Genomic DNA, 18,620 nt, shown 5'->3' on the forward strand with positions numbered 1-18,620 from the left:
CTAGAAAGATTGTACAAGGGGTAAGGCACATGCCTTGTATATGGCTGACTTCAGTTTGATGCCCAGCACTGCAATATGGTCCCCCAAGCACCACCAGGAATGACCCCTGAGCACAGAGCCAAGAATAAATCCTAAACACAATCAGGTGTGCCACCACCACCCACCCCCCACCACCAAAGAATATATATATTAGTAATTAAGGGAGAGGAAAGGTTTTGTTTTTTCTGTCAATGAAAAAAATAGTTCAGGAAATGCCACTACACTGGCATAAGAAGGAACCCAAGAACCAAGTATCCTTTGAAGCACTGAACAGGTATCCTCACCAATGGAAGATAAAAGAAGATCATGGGGCAGTGGGATCCAGGAGACCTGGAACACAAAATCAATCTCACTTGGACAGCACTTCCTAGCTCCCCAGATAGTTCACTGACCCCTTATCTGCTCCCTACATTTGCCCTGTAAGAGGGATACCCTTAATCTCATGCCATAAATGAGAAAGCTGAAACAACAGAAAAATAGGTAAAATGCCCAAAGAAACTCAGTGAGGCAAGAGCAGAGCTTGTCAGTATGCTGCTTTCCTTGGAATTAAAAACTAGGCTCCAAAATCCACAGACACTGGCATAGAGAGGTAAGGCCTTTGAGCAAAGGATTCTTGCTATGCTCAAGGGCTGACCAGCACTGCTCATGAGTTAATTCACTTCCCAAAAGGCTACCGACCCTGTACCAGGCACTTGAGCAGGCACAGGGGATCCAAACACTTCCTTCCCCTCAGTCACTGATGAAGAAAGACTCAAACAAGTGTGGGTGGGGATTCAAGTCCCTTCTGCAGAGCCTCTGTCTCCTCCTTAGTTTACCCTAATTATTGTGTATGTAAGACAGGAGCTGGTCTGCAATGTCTGGTCAGACATAACCCTGCCTTCTTTTAAAAGACTAAGACCTCCGTTTCCTGAAGAAAAGCAGCCCCAACAGGCCCACTTCCTTCATTGAAGCAGGCAGTATATCTGGCCCCATCACCTGAGAAGGTCTCAGGGCTAATTGAAGATTATGAAGGCTCTGGGGCAGAGCCTCTCATAACAGCTCCTCGTCTGAAACTGAACCTGGGGTAAAGTACCACATTCAGTCACCACCATAATCAGTAAATCAAAATACCACAGAATCTGAAACAAATTCTACCACATACACTGAGAGAATACTATGGAGACTTCCAGAGGGCCTAGAGGAGTTAGGGGTGGCACCTCTCTTCTTTTACCGCAAATTTACTACAAAAACAAAACACCATTTACTTACTAGATAACCTCACATTCTCCCTGTGCATCTCTCCCCCAGCCTCTTGTTTTTCCTCTCACTGGCATTCACACATACACACCCTGAGGCAATAACTTGCCAATATTACCTCTAAACCCTCCTCCCACCCTAAAGCAATAAAAGCAAGTCTGAGTACCAAGAATTGCAAAGAAAGAAGAGGGTGTCCGGTCCTTTCAGATCCTAGACAAGAAAAGCAAAATTTCCAAATGGATTAAGTGTGTCTCTCCCACTCTCCTCTTTCCTGCTCCTGCTGCTGTCTTCTCCTGGGCATCCGACCTCTAGAGCTACCTAGCCAAAGGCTACACACATTCCATCATTCTCCTCCAGCCTCCCACTTCCCTGAGGCTGAGCTGGAAAATTCCAAAGATAAATAGATAAAAAGATGATACACTTTGCAGTTTGCTGTTTGAACTGCTAAGAAGTCTCTTTAATCTTAGATACAGTTTCATTGTAAAAGAAACATATGGTATCCCATGTTAACTTTTAATGGGAAAGAATTTCAGAGAGAGCAATAAAAAAGCACAATCCCATCCTTTACCTTCCTAACCTTGAAAAGGAAGGGAGAGAGCAAAACCACTCCGCTCAAGGAACTCCCCGTCAGAGATCTTTTAGGTTGCCCTGAGCTGTTCCATTTTCCCACGTTCCTCCCTCTTCTTTGCTGATTAAATTTGCAGAAGGACCAACTCATTTTTGTTGTTGGTTTTGTTTTTTAACTCTTACTGAAGCAGAAGCAAGAGGTATGGCAGCCACACATTTTGGCTCATCAGCAATGAAGTATCACAGTCAGTTCCTACAATTACGAGGAAAACAAAATTTGCTTGATTTTAAATCTAAGAGCAAACTGAGAAATAATACAGGAATTCCATTTGATTCCTCCAGTTGTTGGTAACTCATGATTAGACCTCCAACTAAAATTTCAATAATAAAGATCCTATGTGCCCCTCCTGCTAGGGTTAGAGAAAGAAAAGGTATTTTTTAAATTTATCTATATTAAATGTGTATATATATAGACACTTTATTCTGAATACCAACCAGGCACTACTTTGCAGCCCCTGAAGCAGATATTAAGTTTGGAAGAAATGAATGAAGTAGGCTGAGGTGAGGAGGGAGGAATAAACTCTGACCCTCTCATTTTTAAAATCAGGCTTAAAGTGTTAGGGAAGGGAGGCTGGTTCTCTTTATCCAAAGCTCTGACTAGTCTAGCCCCCAATTAAAGAGATCACAATTCAACTTTAAGTTAGATCTGAAGGTTGAAAAATAAACTTCAGGTCATTCAATACCCATATTTCACACTTAATCTTTGCTACTGCATAATCATTTCACCTCATTTATTTGTTGTTTATTTTGGTGTCTTTTTTCCCAGTAATACCGGCACAATTTCTTAAAGCAACACTTAATAGGCACACTCCAATTTTTGCAAAAAAAAAACATTTTGGCATAAAATCTGTGATGTTATGCAGTGAAATATGGTACTCTTCTGTTACCAAAATATGTGACAGGACTGAATGAATCGAAGACTATTGTAAAACCAGTATTTCATAGGCACACACAGGACATATAATGTGACTTCTCATATAAACAAAGTCTGACCTGCAAGCTTAGTCACAGTGATTCTGACCCATGAAAAGAAATTGCCTGATGTTAGGAATGTACAATTTGAGTAAATGAGAGGTCATCCTTTTCCTACGCCAAAAGGAGCAGGACTTAGAGAGGTCTATTTCACTCCTCATCTTCCCCTGCTCCCATTCACTCTCCCCTAGACAAAGCCCCACCTAGACAAAACCCAAAACAAATGTTCATCCAATTTAACCAAATGTTAATTCCAATTAGATATTAATAACCACCATGAGAAGGAAATGTCAGTTCTGTTTTTTTCCTTTTATGATTCTGATCGGATCCGTATCACTGGCCCTACTGTATTGCACTCAACAACAGATGTGGAAAGCTCTCTAAGCAGTGCTCCACCCAAGTGGACCCAGGAGTTCGTTCCATGCTCTCTAGGGAAAGCATGCCAGACCACAATATTGTGCTCGACCATTGTTACCAAAAACTGTTTATTACCATAAAGGTACTGAGTTCTTTGCTATATGACTCAATTGGTTAGCTGTGCCATACCCACATGCTAGAGCCTGGGGGACTCAGCAGCCATCCAATGATGGAATGATGGACACAATGCCTTTTGTAAATTTTGTATCAGCCCCAAGACTAAATGTTCAGTGATGCTAAAATCCAAAAAATTCAAAATAAAAATATACCAAACAAAATTAGATATCTCAGAAGAATTTGAACATTTGACATATTATTTACGTATACCGCAATTCAAAACTAAATTCTTGAGGTTCCGAAATAATATACTGAGGGATAGTACAACCTGTAAGGCACTTGGTCAACTATACATGGTTGACCTGGATTCCATGCCCAGCACCACACATGATGCCTCTCACTTTCCCCCAACACCACCTCCAGGAGTGATTCATGAGCAGAGCCAGAAGTAAGACCTGTGCACAACTAGATGTGCCCTCCCCCCCCCCAAAAAATAAATAATATAATAATGTCTTGAGACTCAATGGCACGTTAAAATGATCTATACCATAAATCATTAATAGCGGGACCTTTTGAAAGGCCATCTCTCTTCCATTAAGTAAAGTTTATTCTGGAAGTTTCTGAGAGAAAAAATTTTGAATCCTTTTTAAGTGGAGATGTAATTGCCTCTCTTCTAATTCTTACTTGCCTCTTTGGAAAAGTCGTTTGCAACTCAGAATCAAAAAGGGAGTCAATAAAAATGCCTTTATGCTAACATTTGCCTTATTATCACAGGTTTCATATTATATCTGTGTTATTTTAGCTAATTTAACAATCAAATTTTTAGAAAACCTTGATTGATTTCTCCAGTGTAGTATTAAGGAAAGGTTAACTGTCCTGAGGTTCTCTGGCAAGGAATTAATAAAGGAATCAACCACTAGACTCTCAATAAGACAAGACTACCTAGATTTCTAGTGGGAATATTTCATAGCACAAGCATGTTTTCTTTGGGGAGTTTAACTCACCAAAATTATTAAAAATTGAGATCAAACAGTGGTGCAAAGCCCCAAAGGAAATCATACTAGAGTGGAGAGATTTTTATCAAATAAAAACCTGAAAAGGCAAAGTTTTTAGTGAAATAAAAGGCTTTCTTCTGTACAAAAGGAAATCCTACTGTCTATGTTTACAGTTCAAACAGCAAAACATGTACGGATATTAAATAGACGTGCAGAAATCATCACTGTGCATGAATGCAGATTTCACAGACCTACGCTTATCCAGACAGGCACCCATCATCATCCTTTTTCAACCAATAAAAGCCACTATCTTTCTTGCCCCCAACTAACATCTCCACCAGGATATAATACCAAATGCTTAACGGGGGGAAATAATGAGAGGGAAAAAAGAAAAGAACAGGAGGAGAAAGAGAGCAAGAAATTCAGAATCGTAGTGTGTATTCTGTGGTTCCCTGAGGGGACACAGAACACTAGACTGCAATACATAGGATATTATTATTGTGACTGAGATGAGGTTAATAAAACCCAGCACACAGACTTTGGAAACTAGGTTCCCAATTGATGAATCACATCCCAGACAAAATATTTTAAGTGTATGTGCGCTTGTGTAATTTGCAGCAATTACTTAAATAAGAAATATAGAACAGACTAAGCTAGTATATTATTACTTTTACCTTAGGATTCTAATATGTAACCTTTGTATCTTATATACTGTCTATAGGAAAATATCAAATTTAGTATATAAAAACTTAAGAAATCTATTTAAGTTGTCGCAAATATACCCCATTAAAATAAAATCTTAATTTCACCCTTAAAATACTACCCCATCAAAGGAGGAATCACACTCCACTTTTTTATTATTTTCACTGTATTGAACATAAAATGTTTGTGTCTAAGGGGAAAAAAATGATAAATATTTATTCTAAAAACATTTAAATTTCTACTTTCTTTAAAGTTAAAAACTCCCTGTGAGAACACTATATCATTTCAAATTTTGGGTAAAATTCTCTGGACTCATAAATTATTTAACTCTAAAATCATATCTGAGGCACAAAATGAAGCATTAATGTGGTGTATATAACCTTCACCCAAAGGACCACAGTTTCACAACGGTTCTAATGTCACAAACCCAACACAAAATAACAGAATGACAAGTCAAATACACTTTTTCAAACCCCACATTAAAGGAGAAAGGGGTTCCTTTTGTGATTAATTTAAAGATATAAGCTTAGGTTTGTGGCTGAGCTCTAGCATAGGCCTAGGAGGCCTTGCCAGTCAGGAAGAGTTCTATTTTACCTTTACATCTTCACTGCCCAAAGGGAGGGAGATAGAGGATACTCTAAGAGCTTCCTTGAATATAAGTTCATGTCTTTATTTTACCAACAGGCATAGAATGGAAAAACAGATATGTTTTCAAAGAGCAAGGCTGTGTTTATTATACATATAAGTGGTTGGCTGTAAGAAAGACGATTTCACTGAGTCCCATCAAGGGAAAAAAGAGCTGCATCTCAAAAGCTTTCCTAGGTTAAAAAGAATTGTCTCCCTCAAACTCCATTTCTAGCTATACATCAATCTTCAATAGAATTATGTTTGACAGAATATAAGCTCTTGGCAGTTAACTTGTTTACAATAAATGCTTAGTTTGGGTACATGGACTATATTTTAGTCTTATAAATATCAAACACAAATCTACAACAGTCCCATTATGAGGCTGAGAATTATTTTGCTATAAATCTTTTTATTGGGAGGCCAAGGGAATTACTTTGTAGTTTGTTTTCCACTAACCAATTGGAACAGTGTGAAAAAAAAGGTACATTTATACTCTGCCCCTTTGCTAATTGGAATTCTATATGTTTCCATAGAAGAGTATATAGTATCAACCCTGAATGTACAAAGGTGACCACCAACAGCTTTGACACAGAGGCAAAAAAATTCATGTACCACAAAATGATCCTTACTAACTTACAGCATTTTCCGACAGTGCTTTTTCTCCTCCAAGTCTCTAGAGAACTAATGATCATTTGGGACAGCACTGGCAGGATTTCAATATTAAGCTCCAGTTTGGATGCGGTTGTAAGTCAGCAGTAAAATGTGTGTGAGGCTCAAACATTATATGAAGGGACCTGTAAATTAAGTCAGTTTTGTTGAATATTGACCAGGTTTCAGAAGGGGTAAAAAACCCAGGATCTCCTCAATGATCCTTGTAAAGTGTCTTGGTTTTTATCTTAGCTGTGGAGGGTATCTCTTTGGGAGGACAATTTGCTCTTCTTATACTCCCTCAGTAATATAGGGTGTTTGTTCTTTTAATAATATGTCTGCCAAATCTATTGGACAAAATCTTATATAAATGAAAACTAATAAGCAAAGCTAGACAAAGCTTCAGAAATCACCTGGCTTAGCCCCACTCCCCATGACCTACACTTTTCTCTAGGCAAGCAGCTTCACAAGTATTCTAAACACCTGGTTTTCAGAGGACAATAATTCATCATTTGTTCACAATTGCCATATAATCAGATTCCCAGGATAATTTAATGTTAATAAAATATTAAGATGTACAATACCATCTTAGTAATCTAATTTTAATATATATTTTCCAAAATAATAAATACTTGGAAATTTAGTCACTTTGTTACTTTCTAGTGAGACTCCTTTTATTCAGTGCCATAACTGCAGGTGACATAAAAAATTTTAAGTATAATTTCAGATGAGAAAAATATTTTCTGCCTCTCAGCTTCCATTAAAGAAGTAAAGTAACTTATTTATAAGCTTCAGAGGTCACCAAATATAATTTTACTAAAAAGAATTTACCACATGACTTTGTAATATAGGGCAGAGGAAAAAATAGTTTCGTTGTGTCTTCTGCCTCATAGATCGTTCTTATTAATATCAAAAGCACAGAGTTGCAATACTATCTGAGAAAAAAAGCATTAAATTCACCTAAAATAATCAGTCTCTTTTTTGAACTAAATAAGCCCCTTTAAAATCGTGACTGTCATTTACTCTGGAGAAGGGAGACATGGAGAAGGTGAGTATGAAAACAAAAACATTTTTTATTGTACAACAACAATTCCCTCCAAGGCAAAAAGACATTAAGCCAAGTTCCACCCAGGATTAATGTTTACATATAAATCATAAAGTCCAGGAAAAAAACGTAACTACTAATAGACCCTTAAAGCTTGTGGCACTAGTTAACACTGATTGTAAGGTTATATAAATGTTAAAACTGAAAATAAAAAACCCTTTACTGACAAAAGTATTTTAATGGAGACACTGGGAACTAGACTCTCTAAACTGACTTTTTGTAGTTGTTTAATATAAACTTGAAGCGGAATTATAAGAAATCTGAAGGGAATTACAGTTGAGACAGTTCTAGGATTGAGACCTCCACTGGGAGGAGTTCCTTACTTCTTGCCCACTCCTTACATTGTGCCACCGTCAGAAAGCCTTCTAAATACTGAACCTAGCTTCAGATCAAAGTCATATTCTCCTCAATCTCAATTGAGTCCATCCTTGGAATCCAGGTGCCGTGATGGCCAACATTATTTGTAATTTTTGGAATCTAAGATCCCACTGTTTGAGTTAACCCTGCTATCATCTCCCAAATTTCCAGCAGCTTAGTTTCTGTGAATACAGGAAGAAAATACAGCCCAGAGTGAAAGCCAGTGATTGATCTTGACTGCTGCAAACTGACTTGGCTTGAAGGCCTCATAAGCTCCACTTAGGGGTTACACAGCTCAGTAGCACAAAGGCTTATAAGTTTAATGGTTCCCCGTACTACAGATGGAGTCCAGAGCCTATGCCTCTTGGATGACAGTTCATATCATCTGAGTGAAGGTCAAGTGATGAATACTTATAAAACTCTGGTTCCTCCTTCTTACTATGTGTATGCTGAGATGTCAGGGTCTTCAAACTTCACTTTCAACTCCCTGCCACCCCATTAGCCTGTTTCGGACTTCCAGAGGACAATGAACGAGGAAAGGTCTGTTACAAACTTCCCAATGACAGCAGACCCTGGGACAAGCCCTAACCCTTACATGACAGGACTTTGTAACAAGAGGAGAATTCATTACTTCTGATTTCCATTACACAGGTGGAAAAAGAGAAAATTATACCTTAGGCTGAATATAAGAAAACAGTATACGAAGAAAAGGTTAACAAACACATTTAATGTCTCTGAACCTCCCGTAAAAAAAGCAAGAATCAAATATTCTCTCTCCCAAACAAATTTTAGCTAATAAACACTACAAAGTAAGAGAAAAGCATTTCACTTATTCTGTATCATCTCCAAGACTAAAAATTGGTACACTGTGTGACAGGTCCACCTCATTTTTCTTAATGATGTTTTTATTATTCTTTCACTCAATTAAAGCAGAAATGGATATTGCATCTTCTGACTGTATAATTGTTATTATAATCTGTTTTCGATCACTGCTTGGGAAATGGGTCCAAAACAACATAAACTCTCCACTGCCTCAGAAGGCAAGTCATTTTCTTTTACTACGACACTTAAAGAGACATTTATCATGCTGCTCTGTTAGCATCTTTGGATTATGACAAAAGAAAGTTCTTGTTCTGTTAACAAAAAAAAATGTTTCAAAACTGGGGCTATTTGAAGAGCTGTGTTATGAATGCATTTTCCTAATAGACTATAAATTTTCCTTTTCCAAATACATATAATTGTATACAATACAAAAAGTACATAATTTTAATTATGTAATATACCAAATTTTCTGACTAGGAAGTTTAAATTATGGCTATTTTATTCTATCCTTTTGGTCAATGCCTTGGTGTTATGACTTGGCCATAACATTTAGTCAAATTTTTTTCTTTGCAAAGAAAACATTTCTTCTGTTTTTTTTAAAAAATCATATTCAATTCTAAGAAAACTAAACTGATATGCCTACCCAGGCAAGCACAAAAACATGTAAAATAATTTATTAAAATAGAGTAAAATGATTTCTGTGCTTAATGGGATGAAAATACACAATATTTTTATATGAAAAATGCACAATATTTAACTAGAATTTTACCTATGAACTTATGTGTATGTAATTGTTCAACAAAATTAAGTTATTGAATTCTTATATACATTTCAGTAACTGCAACCGTCAGTGGGGAGCAAATCATTACTCTGGTGTGAAAAGAACACCTCTTCATAAATAGCAGCTTGCAGTGTTTCACCTTAACTCTTTGAACTTTGTTGTTATGTTTATCTACAATTGAATAACCAAGTATGCTAAAATATAACTCCATTCCAATGTAAGGCAATTAGTTAGGGTCACAAACAAATTTACCTAATTTACCAGAAATAGTAAAAGTTGTAGGAACAACTAAAATTAAATCTATGCACCCAGTGAGTTTTACTACTTTTTATTCATTATTTATTTTGAAATAAATCAAAACCATGAAAAATATCCCTTATCTAAATATACCTGTCATAATCTTCTGACAATTTTATTAGATGTATTTTTCTTAATTTTAAGCATTTGTCAACCTACTTTATTATTGTCTATTTAAAGCTTAAAAAGTATTCATATCAATTAAAAAGAGAAGAAATATACTCCATACACCCAAACTGCCAAAAATATATGTAAGACACATTACTTCACTTAAGTTACTTCTTACTTACATTTTTTTTAAATTAGAAATAAGTAAAACTTTGCAAATGAACAACAAAAGATACAAACTGCAAAATACAATTTCTGATGCATCCTTGTACTGTCACTTAATTATACTGATTTTAACACAATTTTTAAGTTACTGCTATTATGCAGCAAAACAATTCTGTTAATTGAAAACAAAAGAAAATTATATAGAGTTCCATGATTTTAAAACTCCACCATGAAACATTTTTCCATAAACACTGTAGCATGAAGTGCTTGCTGAGCTTGTTTCATGTTAAAGGAAGAAAATAAATGTTTGGCTGATCACTGACAATAAGGGAACCAATGTGACTTGAGAAAATGGAAATACTACAGAGGCTACATCTGTGCTGTTTTTGAAATCTGTAAGTCCTCAACTGGTTTTTGTTTTAACTCATACCTCAATTCCACTCTGGGCTGTCTACTTTGACTTTGAAATATCTATCACATTACCCGTAAGTAGTAAGATGATGAATCCTTTGTATATAAAAATCCATTTTTAACACATAGACATTTTCAAACCCCCACTGCACTTTAAAATAAAAGAAATCCACAGCTTTCCTTACTGGCACCCTAAATTAATGCTGAAGGACAGTGGTGATTGGAAGTGAAAAAGGCCCCATACAATCAAAGTCAGCAGTAGGAAATCACTCATTTTAAAATTGTTATAAAGAATGGAAACTAAAAGGCAAACTCACTTCATTTTTTTCGAGTGAAGCATAAAGGTCTCCTACTTGAAACCATTTTCAGTTATTTCTTTCTTTTTAAAAAAAAAAATATAATGAGTTAAAATGTATGGGTTAGATCCAATATTTCACTGCTGTTCTTACTCTTGGGGGGGAGGGGGAACTTGCTGCCAAAGCTTCTGAAAAGAGAGTTGGGGCTGCTAATTTTCCGTTCACAAAATCTAAATCCCCTTATGCATCTCACACAACTCATGAAATAATATGAAACAGTATTATATCACTGCAAATTGAGACATTTTTATCAAAATAAAGAGTGATGATGCCAACATTTCATTTGTCATTTCCCACTTGTCACTTTTCACTGACAAACTGTTACACATACAACTTTTGTCAAATGCTCCATCTTTAAATATGTTCCAAAATGCCATTGTACCCCGGCACTAGGATGTAGTAAAAACTACTATGTTACCATGCTTTAGTTACATATTATTTTTTACGTCTACCCATTAGATGAAAGAATCAAAAGAACTTTTTATTCATTTACATGCTAGGTAGGATTGTGTGCCTTTCTCAAATAAAAGAACATATTATGGACCTACTGTGAGATTATCAGTTATAGGAAATCATTCTAATGGTGAGAAATTGGTGATTTTTATATCAAGATAAAGGTAAAAACTCTATAAAGACCAACATAAAATACTTCTAGAAATGCTGTCTTTTATTCTACATGTATAAATTAGTCCTGCACTAAATTCTCAGGAAAAAAAAAAGGAAAGGGGATTTAAATTGCCAAAATAGAAGCAGCAAACTTCACTACTTAGCAAATATTCCTAACCTGATAAACTAATTATTGGAGGATTGTTTTGCATACAACTGATTTCCAAAATCCTAATATAACTCAACTTCATATTTCTAGCTAATAAATAACTAGTCTGTTTTGTCTCACAGAAATAAATGGTATGTATATTTGATGCATATAATATAAATTTGGATATAATGCATTTACAAATATGTGACGTATTCAATATGCCAAACACAGAAACAACAAGTCTCAAAATGGGGACGTTACTGGGCCCGCTGGAGCAAATCAATGAACAATGGGAGGACAGTGTTTGTTTACAAATAAATAAGAATTAACACATAAAATATAAAATGTAAAGGCAAGTTTTGCTGGTCACTATCCCCTGGGAAAGAATGATATTACTTGTATTCCAGAGGGATTAAGAAATAAATGCTTTAAGGGACATCTCTGTAGTTCCAGCATAATCACACATGCACACGCACGCATACATGCGCGCACGCACACACACACACACACACACACACATACACACACACACACACTTTTTGCTGCAGATGATCTTGAATATATAATGGTCAGTGGGTTTCTGTTAATGGAATATAAGGCTTCCAAAATTACTAAAACATCAAATTATGCTCAGGACTCTGAGGGGCGGATACCCTATGTTCTATTTAATATGTATGTTCCATTGCATATATTTTTTTAACCAAGTATATCTTTATTTTAATAACAGGCCAACAACTAAAAACACTTCAGAGAAGGGCTATTTTTCTACCTCAACCAAACTATAGAGGACATGCTAGATTGTTGGGTGACCCTAAGGACTAAGTTCATTCTATTTAAAAATCTTAACCCTCCTTAAAAAAAAGAGAGAGAGAGAGAAAAACACTATCTCTTCTCCTTTCAAGTAATAATACAAGTCTTCCCCATAAGCTAAGTGGCATTCATCCTTGGCTAAAATAAACTTAATCAATTGTGTCCATTATTCCTACACTGACAATATGTTTCTAAATCTCTAAATGTTTTACATATTTCATAACATAAACATCAGTACTATTTCAAATCCACATTCCTTTCAGAAAGTAAAATGTTTTTCTACAACTGATAATACAGTGATTATACCTGAACTTCACTACTTTTAACCTAAATGGGAATATTCCAAATGTAGAATAAAGTGGTTGTTCTAGACAATGTTTGCTCTAAATGAAGCCCTGCCTAATAATTATGATCATATTCTTCTCCATTTGAATACATCAGTGTGTGTGACACAATTATTTTTCCCTTTGCAACAAGACAATTATGTTAGAAAGGGGTGACCAGTAGCAAAAAGAAAAGGCCTACTTCAGGTCAACTAGTTAGTTTATAAAACAACTTGAAGGAAAATTCTTCAACAAAACTATTTTTTAAAATTTCTTTTCAAAACAGTCCTTTTTTAGCAAAACCAGTAAACATCTGTAAAAGATATTCCTAATGTTAAAACATTTTCCCTAACATTTGAAATTTTAAAAAAATTCAAAATTTATAGGAAAATTAAAAATATCAAAGAGATTTCTGATATTTAATGCCTCCTATCAGTGAATACACCATCTGGTATACTCAAGCGCTGTTCATTCAGTTTAAATAAAGCTGTCTGAAAGTTCCTCTTTAAGCCAAACATTAAAAAATGAAAATGTTTGTGTTAACAATGAACGAAGCACAATAATTTATAGCCATTACAGCACAACTGGCCAGTGCCTTTCAGCAGTCCAGGAGGAAAGGAGAATGCTTAGCTGCTTCTGCAAAGTTGATTGGCATCACTTTCATTTTATGCTCTAGGTTGCATGGCTGAAGCATTACATGCAGCAGATAATTTAAGTACTTGTGCTAATGGTGCTAGAAAGGATCATCTGATTCTTATTTTTGTCAGGCTTAATAATTTTTTTCTCTCTCTAAATCTTCAAATAGACCTGTAAATTTTAATCAACGATTTCACAAATATAAATGTCCCCACCATTAATCATCCTTTTTCAAAATCCTTATGGAGTGAATTACTAGCTGAGAGAGGACGCCAATTCTAGTAAGTGAATGTTACCCAGCAGGGATATAAAGCTGTCAACACCACCGTGCTCTTGCTTGCTCTAAACTCTCTCCCAGCCTTCATATGCTTTTTAAAGAGATATTAGTCTTTTTATTTTCTGAGGACCGTTCATAAAAGTTGACTGTCATGCACATCTGAGCATTTATATTTTATTACATACATGTTTTAAAACACACTGTTCAGATAAGAAAAGAAATGTCCTGGAAAGTGTTGGAAAGTCAAAGCAAAACTGATCTAGTTTCTAATAGTCTTCTCAAGCTAACCACATTGTAAATAATGCACTAACTTTTAAGTCCCCTATTAAAAAGCAACCTTGAAGACTGTGATAGTGTATCTGCCAGATAGACTAGTTAAATCCAGACACAAAATAATGATGCCCTTTTTTCTAATGAACACTTAGTTCGCATCAAAACTGGCAAGTTCTCTCCCTAAAAAGGTAAGTAATAATTACGCTGCAGAATTTACTATTGCAAGGAACAGCATTCAGAAACATTTGCTCATTTCACTGTTTATCAAAAGTAGAAGGGTAAAATACCACTCTATTGAACAACCAATCAACTTAATGATTTCCCTTATTTTAAAACAAAAGCTTTTAAGAAAGAAAATCACTAAACACTAACAAGTACATACTCCTAAATTTTGAGTTCCAATTTTAGAAGACTTTATTATAGTTATCCCTGCAATACTGACAAGACTGGAATGGATTTGAAAATGGTAATAAGTAATTTGGAGCTACAAATATTTTTGTAGTTGTCTGTGCTAATTATATTTATTTTTAGAGAAACTTTAAACAAGAGGCATTAGAGTGATTTCAATATAATCTATTTTATATTTTAACTATTTTCACAAAAGATCAGCTACAAAGAACTTATGACTGGAAAACTATTTTAAAGGTGTTTAAATACATACTATGCATTTTAAAAGATTTTGCTTCTTCCAATGAATGCACATGATTAAAAGTTATAGAGAAGAGAAATTAGCATCTCACTGTATATTTGTAAATGATATAAACTTCACAAAAGAATCATTAATATTCAATAATAGTTTTATACTACTGAAATGTTCTAAGTTATTATATTTTAAAACTTTCAAAATTAAAGTCTTTCCAAGAAATCTATTATGCCCCAAGAGTAAAATCTTTCTTTAAAAAATACTGTAAATTCTACCAATCATAAACTATTTTAAGCACTTTACTAGTATCATATGTGATATTTATTGACACAAAATGATGTCATCTTTATTTTCAGCTGGAAAGAAGTTAATAAAGCCTTTGATATTACTAAATTAAGTTGAAGCTCAGAAAATGTGACTAATGCTTCTTGTTGAAATAAATCTTCATGGAGGTTTAATAATTTTAGCTAATATCAAATTGTAGTAAATGCTCAAACGTGAACGATAATCTAAAAAATATAATCAGCTACCCTTATTTTACACTAAGGACATCTCTATCAATAAAGTGTGGTCCTTTCTTTGATAATTTATTCTTACATAGAACAACAAGCTTGCATTAGGAAAGCATAATAATTAATACAATTAGACTAACTCAAATGTTTAGCTACTTCTTCCAATTAGTGAATTTAATCGGGTCTTCAGAAAGAAATCATAATTTCAATGTCCAAGTTTTTCCTTTTTTGCATAAGACCAGTGAGTTTGAGAATATATTCCCCCTGAGATTTCCAGTTTTTTCGATTAAACATAATCAGAATTTATATTACCTCAAGTTCTGGTCCCATAATATTCACAATGTGCTTCCTTTATATGTATATATTCAAAAATGAAAAATCTAATCTAAAGACAACAAACACATCAATAAACAAATACTGCTTTTAAGAAGGTGGGTTACAGTACCATCAGGTTTCTTTTGCTTCATTAAAGTATGTTTTCAAGTTCCGAAAATGGAAGATAAATAAGCCGCAATCTATGGTCAAATAATTTTGAAAGCTTTACAAATGGCCAGTATAAGTGTTTCTCAAGGGAGATGATTAAATATCAAAAACTAAGAGAAACTATGCTGAGTGTCTACCATGAAGATGTAACAACAGAAAAATAAGTAAAAACAAATATGTGCTATCTTAGAAAATGCATTTTTAACTCTTTAAAGACCAAGTATTTACCCCAAAAAAATACGTATTATGGCTAAAAAGAACATGGAGTTGGAAGTTGTCACTAAGTTTTGCCAGGGCTTTGTATCGAGTCGGACTCGCTAATATAAAGAATTATACTGTTACTATTGAAAGAATAGGTGGGGAAATCTTCGGAAGAAATAATAAATAAAATAAAACAGTGACTTGTCTCCAACACCCAAAACTCATTATCATTTATAACTGAGCATTTTATGTAAGAAAAAAGCAACTAAGCAAATAGCATAGAAACTATTTTAATCATGCTTAAAATTCTTTGCCTATCTCTCTTTCAGAGTCTGAGTCACTTTTCCTAACCTCTTTCAATCAAAGCCTTGTCGTTGTTCAAGTGGTGAAAAGCACAAAAGAGTTTCTTTAGAAACTACTTCATTCCCAGGCAGAGAAATGGGGGCTCCCAGCTATGTTTACCTGCTGTGCTCTATTCGGAACAAAGTTACAAATGCGTGTGCCTGGAAAGTTTTACACTACGGCAGATTAAAACCCAGACGGGCCTGATAGCTCCTGGGTGACACTTTTATTTCCCAGTGGGGATGTGGCAGGCACTTGTGCCACTTGGTTTTCGCTTGCCTGGCTGCAGGGTCTGACTGCAAGGTAACACCAACACGCCTGCCTGCTCTTCCCCTCACCTGAGCCTTGGCGACCAGTCCACCCCGCCAGGCACCTCCACCTCAGCCCTACCGCACGGATCCTCCGAGGCAAAGGCAGGAGAGTGGAATCGCTGAGAAGCTCTCGAGGAAAATCTAGAAACAGTTAGCTGGCTGTGACATAAACCTGCCAACACCTCAGCACACAGTGGCAAAGTGCCCAAAAAATGCCACCCTCTGGGTAAACCACTTTCTTGTTTTAACTCCGATGAAGCTACCAGTTGCAGCTGAGAGGCGACGGGGGCATTATTTGGCAACCTGGAATCCACTTCCTGTAACCCTACACCGCGACAGCGCCTAATCAACCTGAACCCTGACACCCGGGCCATTAGCGCGGGGCCCCGGGCTGCGCGCGCCTCCCAGCTCCAGGCTGTTACCTCCCACGGCCTTGGCCACGGCGCCGTTGGGCCTCCCGCGGGCTCCCATGGGGCTGCCGTTCTGCTCCAGCCGGGCCACCTTCACCGGGGGAGGCCCCTTGACTTCGGGGCTGCCGCTCCTCCGGTCGGGGCTATCCCGCAGACACGGGCTCTCGCTCCGCCGCTCCATGCTGCTCCGACTCGGAGACAAAGTTCCCACCGGCAGGTCGCAATAAAACGCGCAGGGACCTAGGGAGGGGGCGGGGGTGGGGGGAAAGGGGAGGGAAAAAAAAGAGGGAAAACCACTCACACACGTGATAGACGTTCAGGCCAGTGGCGGAGCGCCGCACCGCAACCGCACAAACTTCCTCCCACGCTGCCCGAGGGGCCTGCGGCGGGTGACCAGTCCCCACCTTACACAGGGCGTCCCCACCCCTCCCCCAGGGAAGTCCAGAGCCTGGGGGGGGGGTGGATGGTGTCACGAAGGCACCCGGTCTCTTCTGCTCCCCAAGAATTAGCCCTCGCTGATCCCGGCAAGGTCCGCACCGGGGGGCGCTCAGAAGTGGCCCATTCATTGAGACAGGGTTGGCCTAAACCGTTCCCAGAGTGACAGCTTTGCTGTCTGGGGGCCAGGGTAACTGCAGAAGCGAACTTCACAAAAAGACACCTCACCCACTGGAGGAGGGGGTGGGTGTCCCCCAAATCCCTACGAATCCGGACGGAGCACACGGAGAAGGCGCTGTGAATGGCACGGCAGGAGCCCAGGGCCCGCCGAAGGGACCTCCTGGATTTACCTTCACCGAGCAGGTCCCACCACACGCACCTCTTTCCCCAACTCAGACCGACTTCCACAGTAATAAGCAACCCCATACCAAGTGGGAGGGTAGTGTCGAGTCGAATAACCCCCAGAATAACTATAATAAGGGGGTGAGCTACAAACCAGATTTGGGGACGCTCTGATTTCCATCGATACCAAGAGTTTTGAAAAGCGCTCCACCGCAAAATACAAAATAAAGAAGAAAAAAGCATTTCTATCATTAGATGCAGGCGCTGCCTTCATCAACCTCAATCTTAAAATCTCTCCCAAAAAAGTTTTCCTTAGTCTCTTGGCTAAGCAGGGCACTCCGCGGGACCTCGCAGATGTCGGCACCCCGGGATTTGGAGCCGGCGGGGGGCGGGGGGGGGGGGAAGAGACGATGGACGCAGAGAAACACCCGACAAAACGTCGCTGCCAGGGAAACAGACATCCCCGGGCGCTGCGGGGAGCCTGGGCCGGCCCCACCCGGCGCCCCCGCCGCGGGAGCGGCCGCGTTGGCGCGGCTGGCGGAGACCAGGTGGGAGTCGCGCAGGGGAGGTGAGAGGAGCGTGCGAGGGATGCGGGAGATCTGCGGCGCCGGGGCGGCTGGGGGAACGACGCTCCGGGAAGGGTGTGCGAGCTGCGGGGAGGGAACGCAGCCCGGCCGGGGCTTCCCCAAAGTCCCGAGCTCTGCGCGGGAGCCGTAGCCCCGCATACTTACTGCTCACGGTCTGTCTGTAACTTGGCTGGCTGGGGCTCTGTCCATGGAGCAAAAGTAGCGAATCCAGGGTGGAAAGTTTGGGGCGCTTTGCCTGGCCGGGTTCTCTTTAGTCTTCCTTCCTGTACTCCTTCCCCAGGTCCTAACGTGTAAGGTCCTGGGTCAGGGTGTCTTCTAGAGCGGAGATGGTTGTTATGATGATGATGATTGGGGGGGAGGGGGCGTAGGGGGAGGAGGAGACGAGGGAAAGGAGGGCTCCTCCAAAGGGGCACCAGCGCGAGCGGGGGAGGGGTCGGCGGAGGAGGGAAGAGGAGCGCAGGAGGCGGAAAAAGCCTTTTTCACACCTTCGGGAAGGAGACCGGTTCGGAGGAGAAAGGGCTGAGAACTGGGAGGCGGCGGAGGCGGGCCGGGCTGC

The 18,620-nt window shown here is 38.4% G+C and overlaps 1 protein-coding gene across 2 annotated transcripts in view; it reads right to left on the minus strand.

Annotated features, from left to right (window-relative positions):
* SATB2 (SATB homeobox 2) overlaps positions 1-18,620 on the minus strand; it is a 214,319-nt gene that overhangs the window by 188,781 nt on the left and 6,918 nt on the right. Inside the window, exons 1-2 of one of the 2 annotated variants that reach the window (XM_056111860.1) lie at positions 18,209-18,355; positions 16,713-16,940 (exon numbers count right to left, since the gene is read on the minus strand). In XM_056111860.1, the coding sequence (XP_055967835.1) occupies positions 16,713-16,881 (169 nt within the window). In that variant the 5' untranslated portion in view covers positions 16,882-16,940; positions 18,209-18,355. Of the gene's footprint in view, positions 1-16,712; positions 16,941-18,208; positions 18,356-18,620 lie in introns of those variants that run through there. The other variant, XM_056111859.1, reaches the window with a different exon arrangement.

Source organism: Sorex fumeus, unplaced genomic scaffold (assembly GCF_029834395.1).
Source record: "Sorex fumeus unplaced genomic scaffold, SorFum_2.1 ptg000014l, whole genome shotgun sequence".
NCBI lineage: Eukaryota > Metazoa > Chordata > Mammalia > Eulipotyphla > Soricidae > Sorex > Sorex fumeus.